The sequence below is a fragment of the Centroberyx affinis genome, unplaced genomic scaffold (assembly GCF_046629955.1).
Source record: "Centroberyx affinis isolate AG114_WGS23_722 - 3 ecotype Tasmania unplaced genomic scaffold, CSIRO-AGI_Caff_v1 ptg004288l_1, whole genome shotgun sequence".
Taxonomy (NCBI): Eukaryota; Metazoa; Chordata; class Actinopteri; order Beryciformes; family Berycidae; genus Centroberyx; species Centroberyx affinis.
The window spans coordinates 112,689-140,636 of NW_027282008.1; the positions used below are offsets into that span (position 1 = coordinate 112,689).

The 27,948-nt window shown below is 43.3% G+C and overlaps 3 protein-coding genes across 7 annotated transcripts; 2 read left to right on the forward strand and 1 right to left on the reverse strand.

The window, feature by feature from the left end:
- The first annotated feature begins 973 nt into the window (after window positions 1-973).
- arhgap45b (Rho GTPase activating protein 45b) lies at window positions 974-17,643 on the forward strand. Its single transcript, XM_071543310.1, has 24 exons — window positions 974-1,159; window positions 2,787-3,036; window positions 3,713-3,895; window positions 6,069-6,212; window positions 6,970-7,054; window positions 8,353-8,425; window positions 9,125-9,200; window positions 10,050-10,181; window positions 10,279-10,340; window positions 10,552-10,662; window positions 11,081-11,161; window positions 11,424-11,591; window positions 11,976-12,113; window positions 12,530-12,729; window positions 12,932-13,035; window positions 13,350-13,436; window positions 13,590-13,691; window positions 13,814-13,977; window positions 14,221-14,409; window positions 14,570-14,707; window positions 14,945-15,216; window positions 15,356-15,593; window positions 16,237-16,345; window positions 16,611-17,643. The coding sequence occupies exons 1-24, from the start codon at window positions 1,040-1,042 to the stop codon at window positions 17,078-17,080; spliced, it is 3,696 nt and encodes a 1,231-aa protein (XP_071399411.1). The 5' UTR covers window positions 974-1,039; the 3' UTR covers window positions 17,081-17,643.
- Window positions 17,644-17,876: 233 nt separating this feature from the next.
- gpx4a (glutathione peroxidase 4a) lies at window positions 17,877-27,019 on the forward strand. Of its 5 annotated transcripts, none has more exons than XM_071543317.1 (7): window positions 17,877-18,083; window positions 24,118-24,212; window positions 24,351-24,495; window positions 25,336-25,487; window positions 25,764-25,788; window positions 26,124-26,183; window positions 26,636-27,019. In XM_071543317.1, the coding sequence occupies exons 1-7, from the start codon at window positions 18,060-18,062 to the stop codon at window positions 26,666-26,668; spliced, it is 534 nt and encodes a 177-aa protein (XP_071399418.1). In that variant the 5' UTR covers window positions 17,877-18,059; the 3' UTR covers window positions 26,669-27,019. The 5 variants fall into 5 exon arrangements, with proteins under 5 accessions (XP_071399418.1, XP_071399415.1, XP_071399414.1 ...); XM_071543314.1 differs by lacking the exon at window positions 17,877-18,083 and adding an exon at window positions 21,311-21,515; XM_071543313.1 differs by lacking the exon at window positions 17,877-18,083 and adding an exon at window positions 21,574-21,711.
- polr2eb (RNA polymerase II, I and III subunit E, b) lies at window positions 18,297-21,184 on the reverse strand. Its single transcript, XM_071543312.1, has 8 exons — window positions 21,025-21,184; window positions 20,391-20,565; window positions 20,120-20,235; window positions 19,806-19,886; window positions 19,600-19,658; window positions 19,276-19,354; window positions 18,731-18,803; window positions 18,297-18,457 (listed from the first exon to the last, which is right to left on the reverse strand). Exons 1-7 carry the CDS (start codon window positions 21,079-21,081, stop codon window positions 18,738-18,740), a joined length of 633 nt encoding a protein of 210 aa, XP_071399413.1. The 5' UTR covers window positions 21,082-21,184; the 3' UTR covers window positions 18,297-18,457; window positions 18,731-18,737.
- Window positions 27,020-27,948: the final 929 nt, after the last annotated feature.

Genomic DNA, 27,948 nt, shown 5'->3' on the forward strand with positions numbered 1-27,948 from the left:
CAGCAGGGATTAATGTGAAATAGTATGTGAAATAGTAGTTTTATCAGCTGATTATGCTGTGTGCGTAAATGTACGTGAATTGGATAATGGATTTGGCCTGTGCGTAAAGACGTTCCTGAGAGTTTCTCCCCTCACTTCCACTCCTCCATAATCTCAAGCAGAGAATTTGTCCATTATTTTTATCAGATCAATATTCTATGTCCAGTCCACCCGTGAGCAGAGGAGACGAGAAATGTCCTTTGGCTCAATTAGGCATGGTGCTGTAAAGCCAGGGCCATCTAATCTAATAGTGTATTAGACTATTGACCAAATAATATTTTATCTTGTCATCAGTCGTTGCTCCACTTGTCCCCTGAAATATTAGTCGATATAAGCCGGTTTATAAATTTTGGAGTGCAAATGGCATTAGATGCAGGTAGCATTAGATGCCCCTGCGTAAAAGTTTAGTGTATGTACTTTGAATTATTGGATGCAAGACGCATCTTGACAAGCAGGTGCAGATCAGGCGGGGGTTACGATCAAAACCAGATCACATGGTCGAAACACACGTGTTTCAGGATGGATTGATTGCTGAGAACTGGAGCAGGGCAACATATTTTTCTGTGTGGATTGCGGCAGGAGTCACAGGACGCGCCCAAGTCTCCACTCAAAATTAATTTGCATTTACGAGAATGCTGAGGTTGTAGCCTACAATTCCTTATGTATAATTCATAAGAAATCGCTCAAGCATCCCCAACACTTTCGAAAAGAGTGTTACCCATGTGTCTATCCTCTTCCCCTTGAGAAAGAAAAAAAAAAAAAAACGCCCAGAGCGGATGCCGGGGGCGCACTGACTGTTTGCGGTGAGCTGTCTGTCTCTCCGTCAGTGAGCCTGCGCGGCTCGATGTGCGACAGCAGGAGGAAGGCAGACAGACAGTTACCGTGGCTGAAGGTCGGGCTCGATGGCACTGAGGTACCGCTGGCATTAAGTGGCCGAGCACCCAAGTGGCGAGTCGGGGGGTGGGTGGGGGGGTTGTACGTGAAACTCAAAGAAGTCGGGATGGACGGCAAAGGCACCCTGAAGATGTTCACCAGGAAGAAACGGGAACTGATCAAGACGCCATCCATCTCGAAGAAGAGCCGAGCAGGAAGCCCCGGGCCGCAGAGCAGCGCCTCATCTGTAAGTAGCGCATCACTTCTGGTTTACTCTGCTGACTGTCTGCTTGTCAAGAAGAAGCAGGACAGGACAGACTGCAGAATAAGCTGCTTTGGACAAGTGGTGACTTGCACTGTGTAGGGGGAGTGACAGCCAAAATCTACTGACACCAGAGATAAAGTTTGTTTAGTCAAGTTTGTTTGAGCAGTAATGGACTTGAATGACTCTTATGACTCGTGTTGCAAGCTTCTGTGGGTGAGAAACTGGGCTCTGGCTGTGTTAAACTATTAGGGCTATTTGATAACTTTCAAGGCAATATGTTATGATGCAATGCCACAGAGCTACATGCTGATATAATGAATGCAATGATGTGTTTTAGTATTGACTATTGAAAATGTTGGTGAAGCGTAGCTGCACATTGACTCATCTCTGGCTCAAAGGAAGTTTCTGTGTGGGGTTTTTACCACCAAGCCTGGGTAAGCTACACTGTGAATCCTCTTGCGAGATCAACGTAGTTTCAAGAGTGACTTCTGCTTAGAATGGGGAGACAGCAATAGGGAAAGCAGCATGCTGAAACGTGGTGGCAAAACCAGCTACAACCCTTACTCTACTAGCCAGAGAGTTAAGAAGGCCGAGTCCAAAGGCAAGGACAAACTGGACATACTGCCTAACAAACACAGCGTATGGCTTAAGCAGGTATGTTTGTTGTTTCTACACATATCATCATATATATACTGTATATATGTCCAACACAAATAGCAGATATGCATGATCCTTGTGTGTATAGTTGTAAAACTGAGACTCCCCACACAAAGTGATGCAAGTGAAGTTGAGGATTCAGTTACAAATGATTTGCATACTTTATAGTAGTGATCCCATCACAGTTTAGAGGACTATAAAAGGTGATCCTTCCTATTGCAGAAAAGCCACCTGCTACAGTTATTCCTGCTTCTGGAGGCCATGCACCTGTCAGGCCTACACCAAAAAAACTACAAGGCTCTACAGTGCTATGACTCCCAAAAGAGTTGAGATGCCCACTGAGCTACTTTGCAGTCTTTAGTACGTTTCGCTTTATGCATCCACAACCTTTTTCTTTGTGTTTTGTGGGCAAATGTGAAGGTCGCCGTACCCTTTCTGAAATGACACTGTACTTACTCCAAACAGTAATTGACATTTCTGTGTTTCTAGACACGGCTCGGTTTGCCACACCCTAAAACAGCTTGGAGTCAGGAAGTGTTGCACAACCCAACACAGGATCTTGTGAAAGTCTTCATGTGTGTGTTTACCAACAACAGTGCTGGGTTTAAGGTCGTCAGTTGTCATGGCCACTAAAGAAAAGAGGGTCATGTTTGGTTTGAACCCTGAACTAGATGGCATAAATCATGTGATTGCCTTGATCTTTATGTCTCTGTTGTATCTTCTATCTCTCTCTCTCTTGCTCTCTCTCTCTCACTGTCTGTCTCTCTCTCGCTCTCTCTCTGTCTCTCTCTCTCTCTCGCTTTCTCTCTCTCGCTCTCTGTCTCTCTCTCTCTCTCTCTCTTTCTGTGTCTCTCTCTCTCTCTCTGTCTCTCTCTCTCGCTTTCTCTCTCTCTCTCTCTCTCTCTCTCTCTCTCTCTCTCTCTCTCTGTCTCTCTCTGTGTCTCTCTCGCAGCTGTCCATTCTCCAGGAGCAGCCTCGTCGAGATGCTGTCGACGTCACCCTCTCCTCTTCACCCTCCTCCTCTTCCTCCTCTGCCACCCTCACCCCCACCTCCGCCGGGCTCCAGGACCCGTCCCTGTCCTGCCCGGGCACCCCCAGCCCCCAGCACAGCAAGCTGGCCGCACTGCAGGGGGTGGGCTGCCCGTCTCCTGTGGCCACGCTGAAGAGGCCGACCGCCCTCAGCAGACACGCCAGCGCTGCAGGTCTGCTCACAGCTTCAGTAACTGTTGATGAAATGCGGTGGAATTAGGGCTGGGCAATATATCAATATGATATCTATATCGTGATATGAGACTGTTGTGTTGTGTTGTCTTTTCCTGGTTTTAAAGGCTGCATTACAGTAAAGTGATGTAATTTTCTGAACTTACCAGACTGTTCTAGCTGTTCTATTATTTTGCCTTTACCCAAATCTCATTGTGTAAATATTTTGTGAAAGCACCAATAGTCATCCCTACAATATTGTCACAATATCGATATCGAGGTATTTGGTCAAAGATATCGTGATATTTGATTCTATCCATATTGCCCAGCCCTAGGTGGAATGTCGTCTTGTTCCTGTCTGCTGCTCTTGACCTGTCACATCCACACAGCAGCCTGAAACATCAACATCAACATGAACCACAAATACTAAAAGCAAATATCAAATGTAGTGGAAAAAACGCTTGCAGTTATTACATGCACTGAGTGTGCAAAATATTAGGAGCACCTTCTGCTTACATGACTGAGCAGGTGACTAGAGCTGAAACGATTAGTCGATTAATCGATCAGTTGGTCGACAGAACATTTATTGATTAATCGTTTTAGTCAATTATCAAGTGAAAATACCAAAGGAGGCTGTAAATGTTTGCTGGAGTGATGATGATCTGTGTGTCTTCTCAGGATTCCCGCTCCAGTCATGGGTGTTCACTAAAGGCCAGGGGAAAGGGGCGCTGACCCCGACCCCTCCACCCGAAGGTCCGGAGAGCACGGCCATCGAGGTGGAGGACATCCCCGCCCTGCTGAGGGACGTGGCGCGCTTCGCAGAGGCCGTGGAGAAGCTGAAGGATGTGGTGATGGCCGAGGGTGAGAGGAGAGAAAGAGAAAGTGTGAAGAATATTGTTCTTGAAAAACTTTGTCTTGCAAACTTCCACCAAGCGCAGTTCACAGAGGGGTGAGGTGGAGAGCGAGCCAAAAATCGACCCGCAGGAGCCCGGTCCCCCTGAGCATTTCATGAAAGGGTGATATATGATTTAGAGGATCCCAAATATTTACTGACTGTCAGGATTGGTTAGGCTCTGCTCTCTCTTGTAAGCTGGGTGCAATTTTGCCAAATTACAAGTCACAGAAACACAAGTTTGTTTGGGGACACATGCTATGGGTTGATTTGGGTTTGGGCCAAGCTCTCTTGGGAATGAGACCTGAACCTCCTCCTGTGCTAGGGATCGCAGACGTGGGGATATGAATAGGGCTTGTTTTCACAACTGTGGAGACAAAACATAGTTGTGTGTGTGTGTGTGTGTGTGTGTGTGTGTGTGTGTGATTAATGTGCCTTTGTTCATTGTCAGTTATGATTTTTGGCTGCTGGGTGGTGACAGTATGTCATTGTTTCTGCTGTGTGTTATTGTTTTGCGTTGTGTATGTGTGTGAGTGTGCATGAAATCTTAGGTCGTCCTACATGATGCAGCACACGTTAGCATGTGGCCAGAACAATACTGTTTAGCCTCGTCTTTCCCCTCTTGGCCCTGTGATGCCGGGGGGGGTCACGCAGCCTGCTCCAACCCATTTTGATAAGGAGGACACAAGGAATCCACAAAGGGCCTTTTCAGAGTCCTCCATCTCCCCTGTTCTCCACCACGTGTGTGTTGTGTGTGTGGGGAGAGGGGAGAGGAGGGGGAGGGGGAAAGGGCGGGGCCACTTTGCACAAGCGAGCTAACAAGAGTGGATCTGAGCTTCCTCTCTCCAACTGAAGGGTTGCGTTTCCGCTGCGCCCACAGAGCCGACCGCACTCTTGTCTCCAGCAGGAAACCAGCTTCTTGTTTACTGCAGCCTCTTACACACTCTCTTCCCCTCCTGCACTGTGCAGCGAGGCTCACAATGGCAGAACACCTATGCTGTCCCATGGCTAGACCACATAGAGTAAAGACCGAGTCCCACCTCAGGCATAATGTTTTCTGCTCAACAAACTGGATGTCTTTCAGCTTAAAAAGAAGTGGCAGAGGGGTATTTTCAAGTATTTAAGGCCTCAGAGCAGGTCATTTCTCTACAGCTGAGAGACATTTTTCAGAGCAGTTTTCTCATGATAATGATGAGAGCGCTCTCTGTTTATATGAATGTCTGTCTGCCTTTATCTGGCTCTATTCTGTCTTGTTCTCCACCCAGCGCGAGCTTTCTAAACAGGAAGCCATGATGGATGGCCTCTGACAGAAAGGCCTCGTTCACACTTCCTCCTCTGATACGCCGGCTGCATCGCTGTGACCTCTCCACCTATTACATCAGCAGCACGATCAGAGCTTTCGTCTCGCCTCCTCCATCCTTACTCTGACAAATACGATCGCTGGGGTTCACCTCGTCTCTTAGGTCCCCTTTATGTCTCCCAACATCTGACTCAAACCCTTTTTCTAAAGTCAAGAAGTAACGCGGTGATGAGCGCACAAGCTGAAGTGAGCTGTTTTCTCCATCTCGATCTCCCAGTAAGGTCATTTGATTTTCATCGGCCACAGAAAGCTGACGGAGCAGCACCAGAATTAGTTTCTAATCTGGCAAAACAATAGAATAGACCACATCCTCTCTGTGTGACACAAACCTCAGGTCACTCTGCCCTTCTGTTGTCTGCTACTGCAGCACAGACACTCTGACACACATTCACAGACAGACTGTTCTGGGAGGACGGATGATTGGCTGGCCTCCTGAGTGAGCTGCCTTGATGGAAAAAAAATATGGAGGAGGGTGAGAGTGCAACAGCAGTTTGAGAAACCCATGTGTGTGTGTGTGCGTGTCTGAAATGAGGAAATAGGGAAGTAGGCTGCAGATGTGTCACTACTGACATCAAAGCAGAGGGGCTGGAATGGCGCTGACATTGTCTCCCTTGACTTGACCCGTCTGACAGCCTGTCTTGTTTTCCCATTATCGTCATCCCGACTCTGTGCGGTCAGCCTGTCTGTCTCTCCGCCCATCTCTGTCCTGTCATGACCATCGAGGGATCGTCTCGCCCTCTCACCCCTCTCCCTCTCTCTCCCTCTCCCTCCCTCTCTTCCAGGTAAGAAGGAGAGTCGGCGCCCCCTGGCCCATGAGTGTTTGGGGGAGGTCCTGCGGGTGCTGCGTCAGGTCATCAACACCTATCCTCTGCTCAACACCGTGGAGATCCTGACTGCTGCCGGCAAACTCATATCAAAGGTCAAAGGTCAGTCAGTTGCTCAGGAGGCCCTCAAGTGTGCACACAGATTCATGGAAAAACAAATATCAAGAGTAGGATGTGTTTTTAGGTAAAATAACAAGGTGAATATGTATTTTTCTCATTTTTTTTTTTCATCTTTTTTGGGAAAATTCTGTTTTGAAATTGTCAAGAAATAAGATATACAAAGCCATATTTCTATCTGTCAGGGTTCAATAAATCCATAACATCATATGTGTAGTCCACTAGTCTGCCTTCTAAAATACAAACAGACTTGTCCACTAAGCTCTGATCTAAACATTCAACCTTAGCAAAGCAGTGAGCAAACATATCCATATTATGTTGTGGATATATTATATTTATCTCCCCTGTTTACCTCCCAATCTTTTCCTGTTGCCCCTCACTGACCCTCTCATCTCTTCATAAATTGACTTATTCTTGAAACACTCAACAATTCAACAATTAGAGTCCATGTAATCTATCCATAGTTGGCAAGTTCCAGTGAAAAGTTGTGGACCTCCCTCTCGTTATTTTTTGAGTGGCATACATAGATTTAATTTATCCATTGTACAGTAGTGAGGGGTGGGTGGGTCCTCATTCATCCTAAAAGTCAAATATAAAAGGGGAACTTGACATCCTTTGTACTTGGTGTGATGTAAGTAATAATTAGGTCGTTTTTTTCTTAATCTGTTAAAAATGGGTTAATATTATACACATTATATTCCTAACCTTGAGTGAAACTAATGGTTATTCTGTGATTTTTCAGGTTTCCACTATGAGCTTTGTAACGAGGCAGATAAAAAGGACTTTGAGAAAGCCATTGAAACCATCGCAGTTGCTTTTAGCAGCAAGTGAGTATCTGCTACATATAGTATAGTATAGTATCTGCTACACCTCTCACCTCATAACCCCTCTGTCTTTCTAATATTCAAACTACAACCCATTCATCCTAATAATAACCCTTTCTGTAGTTATCAGTGGTATTTGTTATTGGTTTTGTTTGTATTTAAAAGATAAGTCGGTGTACTCGATCCAAGGAGCGTATTATAGTTTTGATAATGAAATGGAGCCATGCATCGGTGTCTCCATGATGGTGTCTGAACAGATATTGCGTCATTTACAGACAGAATCAGGCGGTGTGTGTATGTTTGTGTGTGTGTGTGTGTGTGTGTGATACGTGTACAACGTTGTCTATTGTTGGGAGATTAGAGAGAAGTGCAGTGATGGTGACACATTTGCATGCGGAGCTGAAAACAGGAAGTGGTTTTTCTCTCTTCTACCACGTACGACACACCGTTCACTGCCGGGCTGTTGAGTGAACAGATTGCTATCGACTGAGGAGAAACATGTGAAACGCTCTCTCCCACTTGGACATTGAAATGCATAAGAGTGATGTGTGTAGCTGCGACAATGAGACTTTGAGTTAAAACTGTGACAGGCAGGCCGGAAACGATCCAAGTATATTTGTACCTGAACTTTTTCTCCCTTTTGAAAAGAAGATTTTGATGATGAGAATAGACAATGAAGAGGGAAATTTGTTCCTTATGTATACTTGCTCACAATTTATCACAAGCTGCTTCTGTGTGCCATTTAAGGGCTTAGACAACAGGAGGAAGTGAGCTGGCAGAGAGACAGTTGAGGTCGGCCTGGCACGGCTGTTTCCTCATCTCTCATCAGCTCTTCCGCTCTCTTCCTCTCTCTGACTCCCTACTGACATGAACATAAAAAAAGATCAAGATGGAGATGTCATTTTTTATTTGTTTAACCTGTATTGTAGCAGACAGATCAACTAACTTAATCATAATGATAGATGGCACAAGGCCTCTTCAGGGGACGGGGATAAGCAGAGAAGAAAAACAAATACAAATGGGTAATTTGACAGATAGAAATGCAACATGGAGATTGGAGAGTGAGATCAGACTTACTAGGAAAAAGCCAGTACAGATTATTTAGGGCCTCTTCCTCCTTTTTAATTTCATTTTTAATCTTCTCTACCATTGTCTCCCCTTTTTTCACAAACATAGATCATTATTGCTGAAATGAGATGTCTGATTTTGAACACATTCTTTCATCACATTTATCACATGTGTTTTTGTGCTGCTGCCATAGTGTAATGATGTAATGGTCTGTATGTTGTGTCTCCCCCCAGTGTGTCCGAACTGCTCATGGGAGAAGTGGACAGCAGCACCCTGCTCTCCCTGCTGCCTACTGAGAAGAGCAGGGTGAGTGTGTGTGTGTGTGTACAGACAAATGTGTCTAATTAAGTGCAGTATGTGTGTGTGTGTGTGTGTGTGTGTGTGTGTGTGTTAGAGCGCTTGCACACGCACACTATTCTGTCACAAGAGGAGACAGCCTGAGATTTCCAGGACAGTCAGGCCATTTTCTTGACCGCGACACACTGTGTGTCTTCATCTCTGCCAGTTCCTTTTACACACACACACACACACACACACACACACACACACACACACACACTCATTCTCTCTCTCACACACCCGGACACAAGCAGGCAGTTTCTGAGATACCAGATAACACGTCCCCCTCTAAGCCCATTCATCACTATAATCTACTGGCATCAGACCTACACAATGTGGCTATTGTGGTGCACAATCTAATCTTTTGTGCTTTCATTTCATGTTAATGCATTATTTAGATGGTACATAACATCAGTATCAGCACCCATATCAGACGAGTATCACAGTGCCACCAGCATCTGCCAATTTCAAAAATAGTGGGGTTAACTAATACAGAAGGAGTCGTTAACGATCTAAAATGATGAATCAGATTCACAGCCATGGATTAAGCCTCACTCTGCATAACAGATTTCCACTCCTAGTTTCCGCTGGGGAAAAAAACCCTTTGAGGTTTGTGCTCTACTTGTCAGTAATGAGTCATCTAACAGAACTCTTCGTCCTCTGCAGTCAATGGAGAACCTGTACGCTGCGTCAGGCCAGGGAGCAGATGGAGGCCAGTTCAGGAGTGACCTGCAGGACATGGGTAGGGGATCGGTGTCTCTCTTCCACTCGCTCCCTTGCTCTTGCTCACTCTGTTGCTCTCAGAGTCTCTTTGTCTTTCCAAGTCCCTCACAAGTGCCATGTGTGAGACCTGCTGCCCCTCTGGCCTTCCACATTCGTTCCCCAACTCCTCTCACTTTCTCTCCTCCTGTAAAAGTTGTATAATTGTGAGAATTTCACATTTAAAGTAATATAATCTGTGACATTTTTAGATAAATCAATGTTCAATAAATCAATAAATCAGTGTTTGCTACACTGTATCACTTGATTGATATAACACAACAGTGATTCAACCTATAAACAGTTCATGAAAGCTTTTACATTTGCTGTTCTAAACACCCAGCGTCAATTTGGTCTTACCCCGGAAAAAAAATCATTCGGCTCACGGGAAGTGATGCGTTTACGTTGCCGGCAGCAGCAACAGTTTGTTTGGAATAAGTAAAAGAAGAAGTGGGTAGTTGGCATGAGCAGTGATAGTTGAACCGACAAACAAAATAGTGGCACCTACAGAAACTGAAACTTCATCAGCAGAAAATCAAAGAAAGAAGATGCCACAGCACCGGCCGCGCTGTTTGATTGCAAAGTGATATCTGGGAAGTTCACTGCAGAAACGCCACAGCAGTGACAAATGACAGGTTGCCACCAAACACATCAAAACAGGATCTTGCCAAATGACACTTTAACTATGAGTCTTCACACCTTTAGCTGCACATTTGTCACCTCCCACAATCCTCTTCTCATCTCTCCAACAACTATACACTATGCACTGTTGAACGGCACAGAATCTGCGCTTGTTGCAGTCCAGTAACCCTGCAAGTGTGTTCATGTGTAGGCCGGGCAGAGGAGGTGGACATTATCCTCCAGCACAGCGAGGGAGGAGTGGACTCTGCTCTGCTCTACGCCAAGACCATCTCCAAGTATATGAAGGACCTGATGAGCTACGTGGAGAAGCGGACTTCGTTGGGTAGGTAGACGATCATAGAAAGACTGTCTTAACGCTTTTGCCCTACACATTCAGTTGCTAATTGACTCTCTTACTCTATTTACCTTTTCTCCTTCAGAGATGGAGTTCTCCAAGGGCCTCCAGAGACTCTACCACTCCTGCAAACACAGCATCACACATGTAAACATAATTTATTCCACCTCTACATTTCTCAGAGGTTGTCAGTGATGTTGAACTATTAATATGTAGAATGTACTCTTGACTAGAAAATCACTTTTAGCGATCTGTCCATCTGTTCTGTTCAATTTCATACCTTCTCCTCCCTTGTGTGTGTGTGTCTGTGTGTGTGTGTGTGTGTGTGTCTGTGTTGTGTGCTGTTCTCTCCCACCAGCCCCACATGCCCTTCTTCTCCATCTACTCTCTGGCTCTGGAACAGGACCAGGAGCAGACTGTGGGGCTTCAGCAGGCCAACACCACACTGCACAACCAGACCTTCATCCAGGTGAACTTTCACTGAACTTTCTACCTGATGCACCAGTCACTTTTCTAACTGTGACTCTGCAATACTTGAATTTTAATGCTTAAGTACTTGAATCACCCTGCAGCAGTTACTTATACAGCTACTGTTATTGTTATTGTAGTACTGATTGCTTCAGTACACAGTACTTGTCCTATCATTGCATTGTTGCACTGTTCTTCTTTCTATCGTCTGTGCTACTCTTATTTTTACTCTTGTTTGAAATGAAAAAGTTTCATTGTGCATTTGTGTAAGGTGGAATGACAAAGTTGAATTGAGGTACACATACATGCGCACAAACATACACACATTATACTGTCCATAAGCAGACATTCATCAGACCTGTGACATGATTCTTTCTACACTCCTCATGTTAATCTGTTTTACGTGTTTGTCTGTGCAGCCTCTGATGCAGCGTAAACAGGAGCATGAAAAGAGACGGAAGGAGATCAAGGAGCACTGGATTCGAGCCAGGAGAAAACTGGTATGATCTCTTCCCCTGTGTGCGCGTGTGTGTGTGTGTGTGTGTGTGTGTGTGTGTGCGCGCATCCAACAGGTTTGTTTAATACATGTTTGTCTGATTCTGACACTTGGTCATGAAGCTCACATTTACAGGATTTGATGAAGCAGTGGTCTATTTTGGTGTATTATCTCCAAGTAAAAAAGGAAATGTAAAGAAAGGACCAGAAACGATTTCCTATACTCTGTGTGTGTGTGTGTGTGTGTGTGTGTGTGTGTGTGCATAGATGGAGTGTGAGGTGAACCTGCGGAAGGCCAAGCAAGTCTACATGGTCCGCTGGGAGGAGTACGACAAGGCCAAGACAGCCACCAGCCGAGCCGAGGAGGAGGGAGGGGGATCCACGGCCAAGTCTGTGGAGAAGAAGAAACGATTAGAGGAAGAGGCTCGCAACAAGGTCCTCATCAACACCTACAACTCAATTCAGTCCAACTTCAGTTCTTTATTTTATAGGTTTTTAGGAGATTTAACCTCAGGAAATGATGCAACTGGGATTCACCTTTCATACCCATCTTTCATGTTTAGCACCATTGTTTTTTTTTGCTGTGTCTGATATTTTGTGGGTTTATTTCTGCTTTGTTGAGTCATTTATTATTATTTACATTTATCCTAAACAGTTATGTGGCGTTTATGAACTTTTTCTCTGGTTGCCATTGATAGATGACACATCATCTATCAAGGCTCACATCTGAAAGACTTCTTATCCAGTGGGTGTTTGGATAAAGAGAATGAACACAAACTAAGATTGTGTGTGTTTGTGTGTGTGTATTCGTGCGTGCAGGCGGACGAGGCGGAGGCCACCTACAAGACTTGTATAGCAGACGCCACCACTCAGCAGCTGGAGCTGGAGCACACCAAGGTCACAGTGCTGCGACAGCTGCAGGAGGTCATCAAACAGAGTGACCAGACCCTGCGCTCGGTCAGCACACACAGACACGCACACACACACACACACACACACACACACACACACAAGACCTCACTGTGATCGTCCTCATCACTACAGTAGACTAGTGTCAACCTGCTACCTCTCCTCAACTTATATAGTTACAGATCCAGTGCAAAGATTTCAGCTCGGTCAGGAAAAGTGTGATGCTGATTTCTAACACACAGAGCATCACTTTTTTAGTTTTTGATGGTTAGATGGTACAAAGCTTGTAGGACTGAGTGAGAACCGTCACTATGATGATGAAAATCTCATTGCACTGGATCTTTAAGTACAGCATGATGATGGAAGCTGACAAGTGTCCCATTTATCCATGTGCTGGCCATTATAAAGATCTTCCCTGATCCTTTTGTTGACCTCTGTTAACCCTTTGTCCCCTCCTCCTCCAGGCGACCATCTCCTACTACCAGATCATGCACATGCAGACTGTAGCTCTGCCCGTCCACTACCAGACTCTGTGTGAGAGCAGTAAGCTGTACGACCCCGGCCAGCAGTACGCCGCCTATGTCCGAGACCTGCAGCTGCCTGAGCAGCCTGCTGTTCACTACACGTTCGAGGCCTACTCCCCCTCCAGCACCGCTTCCACACAGTAAGTGATGCCAGAGTCAAAACACAGGCTGAAGGAGCAGTGACAGTTTGGGGCAGAGAAGAAGATGACAGTTGTGATTATGATAATTATTGAACATTTTATCAATAGATGCATAGGTTTTCAAATGAAACTTGAAATAATTATAATAAATATATATCACTTTGAAATTATTTACTTTACTTATAAGTCACCACTGTTGCAGGCAGGGCCACAGGCCAAGGAACGACAGTTTCAACACAGACAGTCCTGCCAGCACCGTGGATACAGGAGCTGGGGAGGGCAGAGACACAGAAGCCAACCGGAAGAGTGAGTGATGTTTTGTAAAACACATTTAGTATTGTATTATTGAGTCGTCTATGCAGACCAGAGTTTTGCCTGTGGTTTATATTATGCATTTCATTGCATATTTCAAGAGTAACCAGATGGGATAGTTGCCATGGGATACAATTTTGTAATGTAACAGTATATGGGTTAGGAAAGGGATTTAAGTGAGTGTTTTGTTGTTCATCATCCTAAAATGGTTGATAGTTTTACAACATAGGACAAAATGGACTAGAAAATGCTAGGGGAGTTTGGTATTTAGCCAAATAAACATAATCTTCTGTCTGTCTCTTCCTCAGGACGGGGCCACAAGTCGTGGGGTTCAACAGTGAGTGACGACAGTGTCGGAGGAGAGGGAGGCCTGGAGTCTCCTTCTGCCAGCACAAGTAAGCTGCAATCCGCTGCCGTTGGAACAGATTCACACTAACCTGAGCCACCTCAAAAACAGGAAAAACTCACTGGCTTTTCTTCAACTGAAAGTATGTTTAAGTGTGTGAGTGTGAGCGCATGCATTTTTAAACTGTATTTATTTATTTTAGGTGACATCACTAAAATTGCTCGGACCTCCTCCACTGGAACCATGTCCTCCAATGAGGATGCAGATGAGAAGGACGGGAACGTGGCCTCCTTTGAAACTACAAGTATGGTCTACAGATTGTCCTCTCTATTCTTTAATTATGTCTGGTGGAATTCTTCAAAAAACTATGACTATGATTGCTGCCACTGAATCGTCTGTGAGTATAATGGGGGTCGTCCTCTCTAGATATCAACGGCATGGAGCCTGACGTTGTGGTTTCCACCGGACCTTTCCGGAACATCGGCCTGTCCAAAGCGGCCCAGACCCACCGGCTGAGGAAGCTACGGACCCCTGCTAAGTGCCGGGAGTGTGACAGCTACGTTTACTTCCAGGGGGCCGAGTGTGAGGAGGTGAGAGGACTCTTCCTCATCATGTCCCGTACCACCAAGCCCTTGGAGAGATGGCTCCTCCAAGAGAGATTTATTATTTCATGAAAAGTGGTTTTATTGTGCAGTTCTTCAAGCATCTCCTTGACTGGTTTATTTCAACCAAGTGTCAGGAAAATTGTCAGTTACAGACAAGCATCCTAAAATGACTTGCAAAATACTTCGGTGATTGCCTAAACCTGTCACCGTCTTCTTCTGTGTTCACAGTGTTTCCTGTCGTGCCACAAGCGCTGCCTGGAGACGCTGGCCATCCAGTGTGGCCATAAGAAGCTGCAGGGTCGTCTCCAGCTGTTCGGCAGGGATTTCTCTCAGGTGGCCAGCTGTGCCAGTGACGGCATCCCCTTCATCATCACCAAGTGCATCTCTGAGATAGAGAGACGGGCACTCAAGATGAAGGTGAGGGAGTGCTTTAATATTGTGTAAAGTGAGTGCTGTATTTGGTTGTATCACTTCATGCCTCCACTTTTCTCTTGCTCACGCATACACATCACACACACACACACACACACAGGAGTGTCTTGAAGTGTTTTACATCAACCCCTCTACCTCTTTCCAGGGTATCTACAGGGTGAATGGGGTGAAGACTCGTGTGGAGAAGCTGTGTCAGGCCTTTGAGAATGGAAAGGAGCTGGTGGAACTGTCCCAGTGTTCACCACACGACATCAGCAACGTCCTCAAGCTCTACCTCAGACAGGTACAGTTGAAGTGACTTTTATTTGCCTGATTAAAGTGATTTATTGTCACCTGGCCACCTTGAGACCTGTCATGTTGACAAATCAAAACTGCACTGTCAAAAGACGATCAGACTATAATACATATATGTGACCTTGTTGTAGGGTTGATTTCCTCTTAATATAATCATAAATACATAATCATATATTTTCACACACTCCTCCTATATTCACCCTGGCTCCCTCCCCTTCACTCTCAGTTGCCGGAGCCCATCATGCCGTTCCGCATGTACAACAGTCTGATGGGACTGGCCAAGGAGAGCCTGCAGAGCGAGGCAGACACGCCAGAGGGAGAGGAGGCCGAGTCGAGCAGCGTGAGCCCGAGTGTGGGCCGGGGGTCGGAGCTGGTGGACCTGGGCCCTGACACCGACCCGGACGTCCTGGTCCTGGTGGACAAGCTGAAGGAGCTTCTGAAGGATCTGCCCAAGGCTAACATCGCTACGCTGCGCTACCTCACACGCCACCTCCGTAGGTCAGTAGCTATCTGCTTTACAGACACCGTTTGACAGGCAATTCTATTCATATAGCCAGGTAAAAAACAAGACCAGACTTTGATGAATGGATTTCTCATCAAACTGTCAAATTCATCCCCTCTTCCTCTTTCCTCCCAGGATTGCGGAGCTGGAGCAGGACAACAAGATGAGTCCCAGTAACCTGGGGATTGTGTTTGGGCCGTCCCTGATGCGTCCCCGTCCCACAGGGGCCACGGTGTCCCTGTCCTCTCTGGTGGATTACCCCCACCAGGCCCGCATCGTAGAGGCCCTCATCGTCTTCTACACATCCATCTTCCAGTCCAAAAGCTCGTCCTCGAGCATCACCAGCCACACCGCCTCCACCTCCACTCAACAGGTAGGGCTGTGTGTGTATCTGTGTTTGTGGCCGGTGTGTAGGGGACAAATACTAGATGGGGGCGGCTGTGGCTCAGGAGGTAGAGCGGGTCGTCCACTAATTATAAGGTCGGTGGTTCGATCCCCGGCTCCTCCAGTCCGCATGTCGAAGTGTCCTTGGGCAAGATACTGAACCCCAAATTGCTCCCGATGGTTGCGCCAGCACCCTGCGTGGTAGCTTGCCACCATCGGTGTGTGAATGGGTGAATGTAGGCATTGTAAAGCGCTTTGGATAAAAGCGCTATATAAATGCAGTCCATTTACCATTTACCATTTACCAAATACTGTTATTCTTAATAATAAAATCTTAAATTTTACTTTTTTTTACATGATATAAACTGAAAGTTTGTCAAGGAAAGGTTAAAACCTCTTTGTAGAAAGACAAGAGCAAATACAGAGACACTAAAATGTCAGCACACCCATTTCACCAATCATTTTACAGTCATGATTTGTTTGAATTCAGTACTTCCCTTTTTCATTTGCATGTGTCATACACTGTCGGTAATAAGAAACAGGTACACGTTGTTTTTCTTGTTCCCTGTATGAACCTCATAATTTCCTCTACCTCCTGGCCTACTTCTGACTGTCCCCCCCTGCTGGTTCAGAGTGGGAATACAGACGGCAGGACTGAGAGCTCTTCTGTTGACGGAGAGGAAGAGGCAGGCAGAGAGGAACAGAACAAACCAGACTCTGACAAGATGGAGGAGGGATGTGGTAAGTTTTGATAACGCCTAGGTTGCATAATAGTTTACACCACGTAATTATTGTAACTGCACTAACTTCCAGTTCCTACCTACCTATGCAAAGAAGTTCACTCATGTTCTCTTAGCCATTTTAAAGCAGGCAGGATACATTTTCATCACACACACAAAATGTAATTATTTCCTCAACAGGCCTTCTCCATTTAAAATTCAGTTCAGTTGTACCCAGTTCTTGAACCCCTTCCTGACCACTGTCCCTCTCTCTCTGCTCCATCCAGGTAGTTCTCTGGGGTCGTTGGGCTCCAGCGAGCAGCTTCCAGACTCCGACTCGGAGCTGGATGAGAGCGGCCAGAGGACCGCACACTCCCAGCACTCCCACTGCCTGATCAAGCAGGAGAGCGAGGTCAGCATGGACGACGACCAGCTGAGCTACAGGGACAGTCTGGACCTGTCCAGCCAGTCTGCGTCCCACACTGATGCAGAACAAGATGCGGATCAGGACCGGGAGAAACCGGAGTCGTCTGAAGGAGGAGAGCCCCCGGCCCCGCCAGACAGCGAGCCGCCAGAAGACGAGACCCACAGAGAGCAGGATCTGAGCAGCTCTCTGGCGGAGCTCAACGTGAACCAGTCCAACAACAACTACCCCTACTCCCCCGTCCTGAGCCTCGCGGGACACCCGTTGGCGCGCCTGTGTGGAAAGAAACTACCCCTGACCAGGAACAAGGACCGGGAGCCAGAGTTTGTCTGATATCATCATCAAATTCAGTGTGTATGAAAGTGTACTGGCCAACAGGGCCTCAGCAGGAAGAATGAATTATTCTTTTGAATGGCATGAATCCAGATTTGAACACATTAAAATGCAGATGAACCGTACTGAATTTGTATAAGAGTTCTTTTGTTGTGTACATCAAAAATCAAGTTAGTTTTTAGTGTGTGTAGATATTGCAAGCTGTATTCTCTGGCAGTGGAACCTCTGCACGCTTACTGCTGTTTGATGCAATCACTCTGTCATTTTAAGAGGCTTTGACTTGAACCATTAGAATTGTACTTCTGTGCCAGTTTGTATTTTTAAACGGTATTTTACAAATTGCTCTTAAAGGCTTCGGTAATGCTTGGTGCGGTAGAAAAGGGTCATTTCAGATTGTTGTGTGCAATGCATTTCTAAGCAAATAATTCCTCTTATTAAAGTGCTGCTGGTTTTATTTCAGCACTAAAATTTTAAAAAATAAATCCTGCATTTTATTCTTATAAATGTTGCCTGTATTGCATTGTTTTGGATGTTACATTGATGTACATTATTTTAATAAATTTTCTATATTTTAAAAGCGGTCTAAGTTTCATTGCTTCATGTACAAGTGTCACTCTCGCAGCTCTACATATTGGCGTGTTGGTGCTGTAAATTTTGCAGGTGAAAGCCAGTAAAGACAACAGGGAAGTGGAGTTATTTTTAGGTGAGCAGGAACAAAATTATTCACCCACGTGGTTGTTTATATTGAAGAGCACATTTAATCAAAGCAAGATGAATCTTCGTCCTGACAAGTCTGTCTGAGTCAGACTTATTTGCTTCACCAGAAAAAAATTTGAATTAAGGGGAATTTGAGGGAGCTGAGGAAGTTTTTTAAGGGAACTGTTTTACCATCCGGGGCAGTTGCCTTGATCTGCCTACATGTGAGGCAGAATACTATACACTGGTCAATCTGAAAGCTTCAAACTAAAGCAGCTACAGCATGGCTTTCAAAAGGAAAAAGAAGGTAGGCATTTAAAAACATTATTAGCAGTGTGATACTGTATAGCATCCTTTGATTAAAGCAATAGTCAGTTAATGAAGGGAAGATGCAGTTATGAGTGGTGTCCTGCTTTAAGGTAAAAACTTCAATTTGCCTTTCAAATGTATTGCAACAAAAGTCAGGGATGTGAACTACATCAGCTAGTGAAAACAACATTTGGTTCCATTTTAAAGGGGTTTATTTTACAAAATTAGTAATTACATAAGTAAATTGAAAAATGAAGCTAAAGTTTCAAACAAAAAAGACCAACAGCAGAAGAATAATCCATGGGGCGATGAAAGATGGAACGTCTTCGGTTTCCTTTACTGCTTCTCTTAAATATGGATCCAGAAGAACATCTGGCAAATGAGAAGAGCATGCAAGATAAATTTACATTTAAATTATATCAGGACAATATAGAATAATATTAGAATAATCACAGTATTATAACAAACAATAACAAAAAAGGCATCATAAACCTTTCTCTTATGAGAGTTGACATTGTGCTCAAGAATACATGAGCTAACATTACAGGTTCAATGTTTGCTGATGTGTGCCTTTATCAATATGAATGTCTTAAACTGTCGCAACCTTTGTTCAAACTCTGCAGATTATACCAATTTAACACTTACTTAACTGTCACTGGACCAGTCTGTATGTGATGTACCTCCCAGCAGTCTCACTAGGTCTGATGATCTTTACTACCTGGAAAGTTAAAAAGAAGTTTAGTTTGAGCCTGGATACTGGGATAGTCCAACACTGATAACATTAAAGGCATTCAACCATAGGTACTGCTGTAAAGGGCGAATAATTACTTAAATGGTGCAGGTTTCTGGAGGAGGGGTTGGGTTATATGCAAAATAGAGCTGGCCACATGAGCGTTGCTATCCAAGTCTGCCATCATACTGTTCATGCAAATGCATTTTATGATCGCACGCATTTCCTTGTGCTTCAAATGTGCTAAAGAAATCTTCATCTCTGCTGCAAACAAGTAAAAGATGGGTCTGAAAAAGCTGTTTCAGTGTTCAGTGGCCAAACACTCTGACTGGACACATTCTGAAAAGCATTTAATTGCTTGACCTACTCAAGACCAAATAAACAGCATTAGGTAAGCATTCATTGAAGAATGTGGTAGTGACGTGTTATGTGAATGAGAAGGGACATGTAGTCGTGTTACCTGTCCTCTTTTCAGGCCAAAGTACCGAGCCACAGGGTCCCCAGCCTGGATCCTTGGCAGCTGACTCTCCTTTAGTTTACTGAGGTAGAAATGTAAAGGAATGACGACAAATGTAGTCATAAACTATATACAGCTAGACAGCAGTCTTCAGTTAGTCTTAAGTTCAATCAAGGTTGCCATTTCAAGCTTTATCACAAAATTTGCATTGTAACTGCTCCGAAAGATGACCATGTACATTTTCTACAGGCAAAAATAAAGAATCTTCTTTTCTCCCCCACAAGTAAAATTTGAGGCATTAAAGTATTGCAGTGTGTGTAAGGATACTATCTTGCCAGTAGTTCCGTCACTTCCTCTTTTGTCATGACAATGTGCTCTGGAACAAGCTGCAAAACAAGGAAAAACTGCATCAAAAACACAAATTTACTTCCACATCTGAGGCCTTGTGTGTAACTCAGACCATAAGCAAGGCTATTTTGAAATATACTGGCAATGAGTTTGTAACACAGCAGGCAAATCGATCTGTTGTTTACCTCATGCTCTGTGATGTTGATGAGCAGCTCCTGCTGTAGAAACTGTTCCAGGATGTATTTGGGTGCCATGTCAACTAGAGACTGAAAATTGAGACAATAAGGAGCATGTCCATAAATACAGTGATATACAGTATACTGAGAAAGCAGCATCCAAAACAGAGTATATAATAATAATATCAAGACATGATTAAAGTTGATGATTATAGTTGACTATTCACTTTACCTCTTCATCATGGAAACTTGTAACTTGTGTGCAGCCTGGATCTTAAAATAAAATTTTAAGGTAAATACAATTTCTGCAACTAAGGTTTTACCTGTTTGGCTGATGGTGTCATGCCCATCTGAACAACAATAATGGCGCGTGTGATGTTCTCCTCCTGCATCCTCTGACAGTACATCTTGATCGTCTTGATTCCCACCTTGGGCTCCTCTGACAGGTGGAGAAAAGGATGACTTACTCAGATTTATCATCAGACAGAGTGGTATATATTCGGCCTTATTTGTGCTTCCCTTACCGTTAGTGTATTAATTGTTTGAAAATGAAATGTTAGCTATTGTAGCATCTAAAATTTGACATCAACCTACCAGGAAAGAAAACAAACATCTGGTCGGTGGGGTCATCATTGTGTGCAACCAGCACGGTGAGGTCTGTGCGTCTGGGGCGACCCTCGCTGGGCTTGTCTCCAAACTGACTCTTGAACTCATCCAGAGTCTGGTCCAACTCGTCCTGGGTCACCAGATAGCCTCTGTCATGGCACAGCTGGAAGCACAGAAATGAGACCAAACAGTTAAGTAAATAGTGAGTAAGTAGGTAAATAGATTGCAGGGCAAACCATAAGCTAAAAGACAGGACCAACACCCGGCATATTATGTGATCTTCAAACTAGACACATACAACTACGAATGGAGACGCAGTATGATATTATGCTACAACGATCAGTTACTTACTTGCTGTTGCTAACCTAGCTAAAACATCCAAAAAACCATAACTTATAACCACCGGTACGAATTAATCAGTCTCCGCTGTTAAATCACAATGCCAAAATCCACATATGATAACAAATAGCTTGTCGGCATATCAGCAGTGATAACAAAATCCCCTAGCTAGCATAACAATACAACATACTACAGTCAGTCAGAACGGAGCCGCTTTAGCTAACAGTTAAGCTAGCGAACGTTAGTGTTTGAAGATGTGATCAGTTATTCAAATATAACCCACCTGCATGATGGTTTTGCGAATTTTCCATAGTCTGTATGTTTCCTCTTCGTCATCCATGTCCTCTCAAATGTTTAACTCGCGCAAGATTTTGATTAAATTTGATTTTAGTTCATCAGCTCTCTCTCTTTCCTGCTAACTACGCGACGCACGTTTTCGTTTACTGGCGCAAGTAGATGACGTAGGCGGTAGTAGTGTGTTCCTTTCACAGACGAAACAACTACGTTTGATATGGAAAATAACCGACCGAAGTAAACTGTTTACACAACGTGTACAGTAAAACCAAAGCGTTTACTATATATATATATATTTTTTGTTTGAAGGTCTTGAAAATCTGCAGTTGGTCACCTGGGCAGGCTGTGTTTCTTCCTGCGTACCGCGAGAAAAAAATATCTTTATAGAAAAATGACTCAGGCTTATAAAAAATATCGGACATGAGAAGCAAAGCTGAAATACTGAGGGATTTTGGCTTCATGGATGGTTATATTCAGACAGTAATGATACGCCACTTCCAGCTCTCTGTCACGGTTTCACAACAAACTACAAGGCGGGGTCTGCAGTTCCGATGTCACCATTACTCACTACATGTGGCCTAAAATGAGGCTCGTGTGTCTGATTATAACATTTGGGACTTTGGCGAGCAGCGGAGTACTACTAGCATTCGTACTGTACTATTTTTTATCCACAATGGTAACGTAAACCTATAGTACTTGGCATGGCTCTTACGTGCAGTGTGGGCGCTGTGATTTGCGTTAATTAATCGCCGCGTTTAATGTTGCCTATAATATTTTCGACAATATTTTCGTTGTATATCTTTTACCGTTTCTGACACCAGGATGCCGACCTTTGTAGGCAGGGTTTCTGTCTGTATCGAGAAACAGTTACTCCACCATATTTAATGCACAGCCGAAAAAAAACACACACTATGTTTTGTCGTTAATTAATTGAATTGTTGGGTTTGGAGCTTGAAAGGTGCAGAGAGCACGGGCACTAGGTAAATGTGTCCTCCTGTGACACCGCATGTCTCCTGTAGTTTAGTGTAACAGCATCGTTGCTTTGCCTTATGGTGTGAGCTGATAGGCTTATCATTCTGGGAAATACAGTGGTAAGCTCGTGTCAAAGAGCTTTTATAATACCACGCGCATTTATTTGCCTGTTGTCTGGTACACGGTGATGTGTCTTTATCTCGGCGTTGATAGTTTACCTAACCAACATCATATGCAGTTAACTGAATGTCATAACAAACCAATGTGCCAAATTAGTTAATGTGTGAATCTGAAGGGCGCTAGGCTCTCTACTCCTGCTTTATTAAGCAAACCATGTGTTATCTTCTGTGGTTTCCCATAAAATGCATCTCGCATGTTCTTCGGAGTATGCTAATGTTTCAGAATATAATAACGTGGCCAGAATGTAGGCCTATTTGTTCATTCATTTGAATTATGTTTTGGACACTGGAAAACAATTTTCTTCCTCTGTACTGTCACAATATATATCTGCAAGTAGCCTAGCTATATCCAAAATATATTTTGGCCACTCAAAATATATTTCAAATCAATGTCATTTTCATATAGAAACACTTTTTGGACAGTTTTTGTTGGCCTATATGTTTTGAATCATACAGTATCTGTAAACATATACTGGAGTATATAACATTTATTTTTTTTCATGTGAGTTCTTGTATGTGACTCATTATCAATGGTATCATGCTTGCTACAACTAGCCCATCGGTGTAGTGTACTGGGCAAAACAAAGGCACGAGTCACAGATTTGTCAGAAAATTGAGAAATAATCTATCCTAAATCAGCTTATGTTATTGCTCAAACACTAACCTGGTTGTGTAACGTTGTGTAAAAGAAAGTCCCACAGGTATTTCAAGTTTGCCATGAGAAGTTGGCAAGGCATCCTGTAGAGGAAAGAACCAGGCAGATACAGACTGCTCTTACATGAGTTCAGAAAGCACTGATTATTTATATTATTATATTATCATCCATATCATATAGCGTTACTGATGTAATAGTCTTTTCTAATTGCTCAATCAAAACATTGGCTCTGTAGCCCTTGTTTTCTTGGGTTATTATTATTATTCAGTGGAATGGTTTGTTGCTATGTGAACCTCCAAAACAGAAACCAGTCTTTTCTGCTCAGCCGTTAGGTCTGGGTGGAGTTACGTGAGCTGTATTCACTGATATTTGTTTTCCACTCAGATATTGTAACAGCAGCACATTATATAATTAGTTTCCTCGGACTGTTTCACCTTTGCCCTGACCACATGGCACTCACCTCCTCATAGATCTTTTGCTTTTATAAGGAGTCGACAGTATTCTTGCTTTTATGATAATGTTGTGGACTGTGGACTGCTGAACACATGCAGTTCTGTTGGGGATTTATCAGTTTATCAGAAAGGGACCAATTGGAGAATCACAGTCTATCACTTTCTGTTAATGATCAGCTGCTCCCCTTAAATTAAGACACTCAAATGTGTGTCACACCACTGTTTCAGTTGTGGGGGTGAGGTCCGGCAGTGAGGGTTTTGGCTGAAGTCACGCAGGGTTTAGAGATACGTTCGCTTTCCGCCTTCAGGGGACCTTACTGAAACGCAGTCATGCGTTTCCTAGGGTCCACTGTCCTTTTCTCTGTCCTGCTGCAGGCTATGGTAAGACTAATTGAAATTAAATGGTGTTATGTGCTCCTCCTAGAGTTAAAGCATTGCAGTGTTATTTTGCAGTATTGGAAATAGCTTTTGGGTGGTGTCAGGATTATTTTGTTGAACTGAATTGATCATTGTGAAGGGAATCATGGAAGGACTCTATAGGTTTAGACTTTTGTTTCCTTATTTTTGATAAGAATTTAATGATTTGCATTCTGTGGAGATGAAACACTTCTTGGAATTGAATGCATGTTCTCCATGGCTGTCGGAGAAAGAGATAACAGCGCTACTTTGGCTGGTATCTCTTGTTGCCTAAGATATTCACACAGCAGAAAGTAGTGACATTGTCAGATAATATTAATTGAAAAGAGGCTCCCACTAAACTCTAACTTGTCACTCACCTCTCCTTTTTCCCCCTCTCCAACCCCCCACCCCTCTCTCCCTCACAGTCTGCCCCGACAGAGGATTGGCAGACGGCCACGTCTATTTATGACTTCTCAGCGATGGACATTGATGGCAATATGGTGTCCCTTGAAAAATACAGGTGCGGTTATGAAAAATTCTCTTTCTAAATGAGCTCCAGCATCACATTAGAAAAATTCTCTTTCTAAATGAGCTACAGCATCCCATTAGAATCCATCTGTCATTAAAGCATTATGTCTGTGTCTCTTTGTATTTTCAGGGGGAACGTTGTCATCATCACCAACGTTGCCTCTAAATGAGGTAAAACCCCAATAAACTACTCTCAGTTTGCGGAGATGCACGCCAAGTACGCTGAGAGAGGTTTAAGCATCCTTGCCTTCCCCTCCAACCAGTTTGGGAGCCAGGTAGGTGACACAGGAATGTTTTACTAACGAAGCCTCATGCACTCACAGTTCAACACACAGCCCCAGATTATAACCTGAAAATGTCTCCTCATTCTGCAGCTCATAAAACACAGATATGGTCTGTGATGAGACCTTGCAGTGTATCATTTAACTACCGAGAATATTGAAGGGTTTATTCCCAAAATGTTTTATATCCACAATATCCATATAATCTGTGTATCCACTCAGTGTGAAAGTAACATCACTTGTATCTGGATGGAAATTATTCCATTAAAGCTATACTGTTGGGCCTTTTATTTTTTATTATTTATTCTATCAATATTGTTTTAGTTTTCCACTTCATTACTGTATTATTTATATTGTATTTTAAATTGGTGTCTATAATTACTAATTACCTACACACAATACTGATACTTGCTCAGTAGTAGGGGCTAAATGTACACACACACACACACACACACACACACACAAACACACATACTTAAATGATAGTGTATCAGGGTGAGGATTTGGAATGAAATATGTATTGCTCTGTTATGTTGATGAAAATAAAAATTTACTGAATTAGACTATTTTGTTAAGAGAGGGTTCATAACATCAGCTAACTGTGATATCATACAATGGCGAGTTTTACTTCCATTTTATCAACATAGGTGTCATATTTTTGTCATGTTGGAATGAGACCATATAAGCATGTGAGAATTAAACTACAACTTCAGATAATAGTCCCAGTGGAGGTGAATTCCTTACCACATACCCACAGGGCTGTTAGACCAGCTCAAGGCCTGAATGGCACTGACCAGTTCATTTATAATTTCTCACCTCCATTTTACTTCAAAGGAACCTGGTACTGAATCTCAGATCAAGGAGTTTGCCAAATCCTACAATGCTCAGTTCGACATGTTCAGTAAGATCAATGTGAACGGAGCCGATGCCCACCCGCTGTGGAAGTGGCTGAAGGAGCAGCCCAACGGGAGAGGCTTCCTGGGAAAGTAAGTGGTAAATGATTGAGTCGGTGAATAAATAATGATTGAATACTGGGGAAGGAAATGGCTTATGTGATGATGAATGAAAGGCTTGTCTGATCCAATGATATAAGGTATTTTAGCACTTTAATGATGTAATAATTATCGACAAACTTGTAATTATATTATTGATTGTATTAACACCAGACCCTCTAAATAAATTACTCTCCAACATACTAATTACTTAGATGACAATGTGGTTGTTGTTATTTTCTAACATGTGATTTGTTTTCGCCCCTGCAGCAGTATCAAGTGGAATTTCACCAAGGTAAATATTTAAGTAGTTAGTTATAATTAGATATTTACAAATGTCACCAGAATTGGCAGAGCTAACAATTAATCATCTATTCTTGTGCCAAAGGTAGATTTGTAATGAAAGCTAAGCTGCTGCCATCTGTCTATAGTCTAGTGTTATGTGTTCAATGTAATCTTTCTATAATCCTCTTTATTATATGTATTAAGTGTATGTACCTACAACATGAGGATATAGACCAAGTATTAGAGTAGACACCTGTAAATGCTTTTAACAAGTTATTGCTATTGTTCTCATTGTTCTGAGTGTATTTTAACGTTCTCGTTTTCCTTTTCTCTCTGTGTTTGTAGTTTTTGATCAACAGAGAGGGGCAGGTGATGAAGAGATACGGACCTATGGATAATCCAAGTGTACGTAGAAAATAACCTTCTCACTTTACCACAGATAGTGAATAGCTGGTTAATAATTTTTTGATATCCTCTCTCATGTTGCCGACCATCTCTCCTGTGTGTCTGTGTGATTATTTGCCTTCAGAATCACTACTGACATGGGGAAGAGCTTTGTTATGTTATGCTATTAGACTGTGAGAAAAACCGACAAGAAATCCCTTGTCATATCTCATATTCTGTCACTCTGTGGAACTGGGCCGGGTGTAAAATTGTCGCTGAGTGTTGTGAATATGGGACGGTTGGAGTGAATGAAAATCAAAGGGCAAAATTGAGAGCGACGGTCCTTTTGGAATATATGATGTAACGTTGCACTGATCTTTCTGGGAAGCTGACATCATCCCCATCCCATCATTCACACAAACAGTGCAAGATGTATTATTAGATTTTAACTGCTACCCTTGCTTTCATTCCAGGTGGTGGAGAAGGATCTTCCCACGTACCTGTAATTTCATAATGACTGACTGATGCCTCACTTACTGATACTCCGTCCCTTCATCCGTCCACCCATCCCATCGTCCCTCTATCTCCGCCACTCTCCAAGTACCGGTGGATATAGTTGGCTCCACCCCAGACCAGTGACGGTCTGTCTGTAAACCCGCCTGGCGGACAGGACAGACCTGATGAAAATGGCGTGCAAACCTCCTGGGAGGATTACCAACCTTTTATTCATTTGGTCCACGGGAGAGAAGGAATAGGAATCCCTAAAGCCTCCAGTAACTGTTCTCACAGTCTGTTTTAGTCACCCAATTTGGAGCATTGTTCATAATAAAACTCACGTTTTGTTGTAATGATAATTTTGTCTGTTGTGTTTATTTTCAATCCCTAAGGTTGTGTATGAATATTGGTGTGTGGACTGTGTGTGTTGATGTTTGGCCATGGTTTATTGATGTGCGCAGTGATCTTTTCATTCTGTGATGAAAATAATTAAAGCGACAGATAATCCATTTCTATCATGGTGAGAAATTCAAGCACTTCTGTCAGAAATTTCTTAACAGGTGAGTGGTAGAGCCCGAAATTAAATAGTAGGATTTGTCCTTGTGGTTAGAAAAATGTCCAACACTGCTCTCTATTGGACATGGGAGCGCATGGCACCACAATTGAGGACTTAGCTAACAGGCACAATTGTACAGACATGGATTAACCCCTCAGCCTATCTGTCTGCAACAGTCCGTGGCTCTCATAAACCTAGACTGAACAACAGCATCTTGAGCAACAGCCATCTCACTTTAAAACATGGATTTTGGCAGTAGCTAAGATATAACCAGACTAAGCTTGTGCCTTTGCAAGAAGCCCTATAAGAATATAAAATGATATGAAAAGATTTCATAAAATTTGATCTACTTCCTCATAATTTCAGTGGTGTTTTACATGCACCTTACCTTAAAAGACTGTGCCTATTTTATGTTGTTTATTCCTAAGAAAATCATTCAACTGCCTGTCAGTCTGTGTTAGACTACATATGCTTTTTTAAATGTATGATGAAAGTATAGGACTGGCCTGAAGTTGTCATCAAGTTGGCTCTCAAATGTGGGACAACTCAAGTGAGAGTGATGTTTTCTGCTCTGTGTAAGATACTGTCAACAGCATACCCTATTATATGTTTCTCTCATACATTTTAAAGTTTATGGACACAGTTATGGTCAAAGATGTTTCGAATAGATGTTGAGTCATCTAAGGATTACATGCCCTGTGGAAATGTAAAATGTTAATGTAATCAGCCACACTG

Coding starts and splice junctions, on each gene's coding strand:
- polr2eb (XM_071543312.1), bottom strand. CDS start 21,081: ATGGATGACGAAGAGGAAACATACAGACTATGGAAAATTCGCAAAACC. Junction 19,355..19,599: donor ACGGAACTACTGGCAAGATA/GTATCCTTACAC, acceptor TTTCTACCTCAG/TAAACTAAAGGAGAGTCAGC. Junction 18,804..19,275: donor TTGGCCTGAAAAGAGGACAG/GTAACACGACTA, acceptor TTAACTTTCCAG/GTAGTAAAGATCATCAGACC.
- arhgap45b (XM_071543310.1), top strand. CDS start 1,040: ATGGACGGCAAAGGCACCCTGAAGATGTTCACCAGGAAGAAACGGGAA. Junction 8,426..9,124: donor TGCCTACTGAGAAGAGCAGG/GTGAGTGTGTGT, acceptor CGTCCTCTGCAG/TCAATGGAGAACCTGTACGC. Junction 9,201..10,049: donor GAGTGACCTGCAGGACATGG/GTAGGGGATCGG, acceptor GTTCATGTGTAG/GCCGGGCAGAGGAGGTGGAC.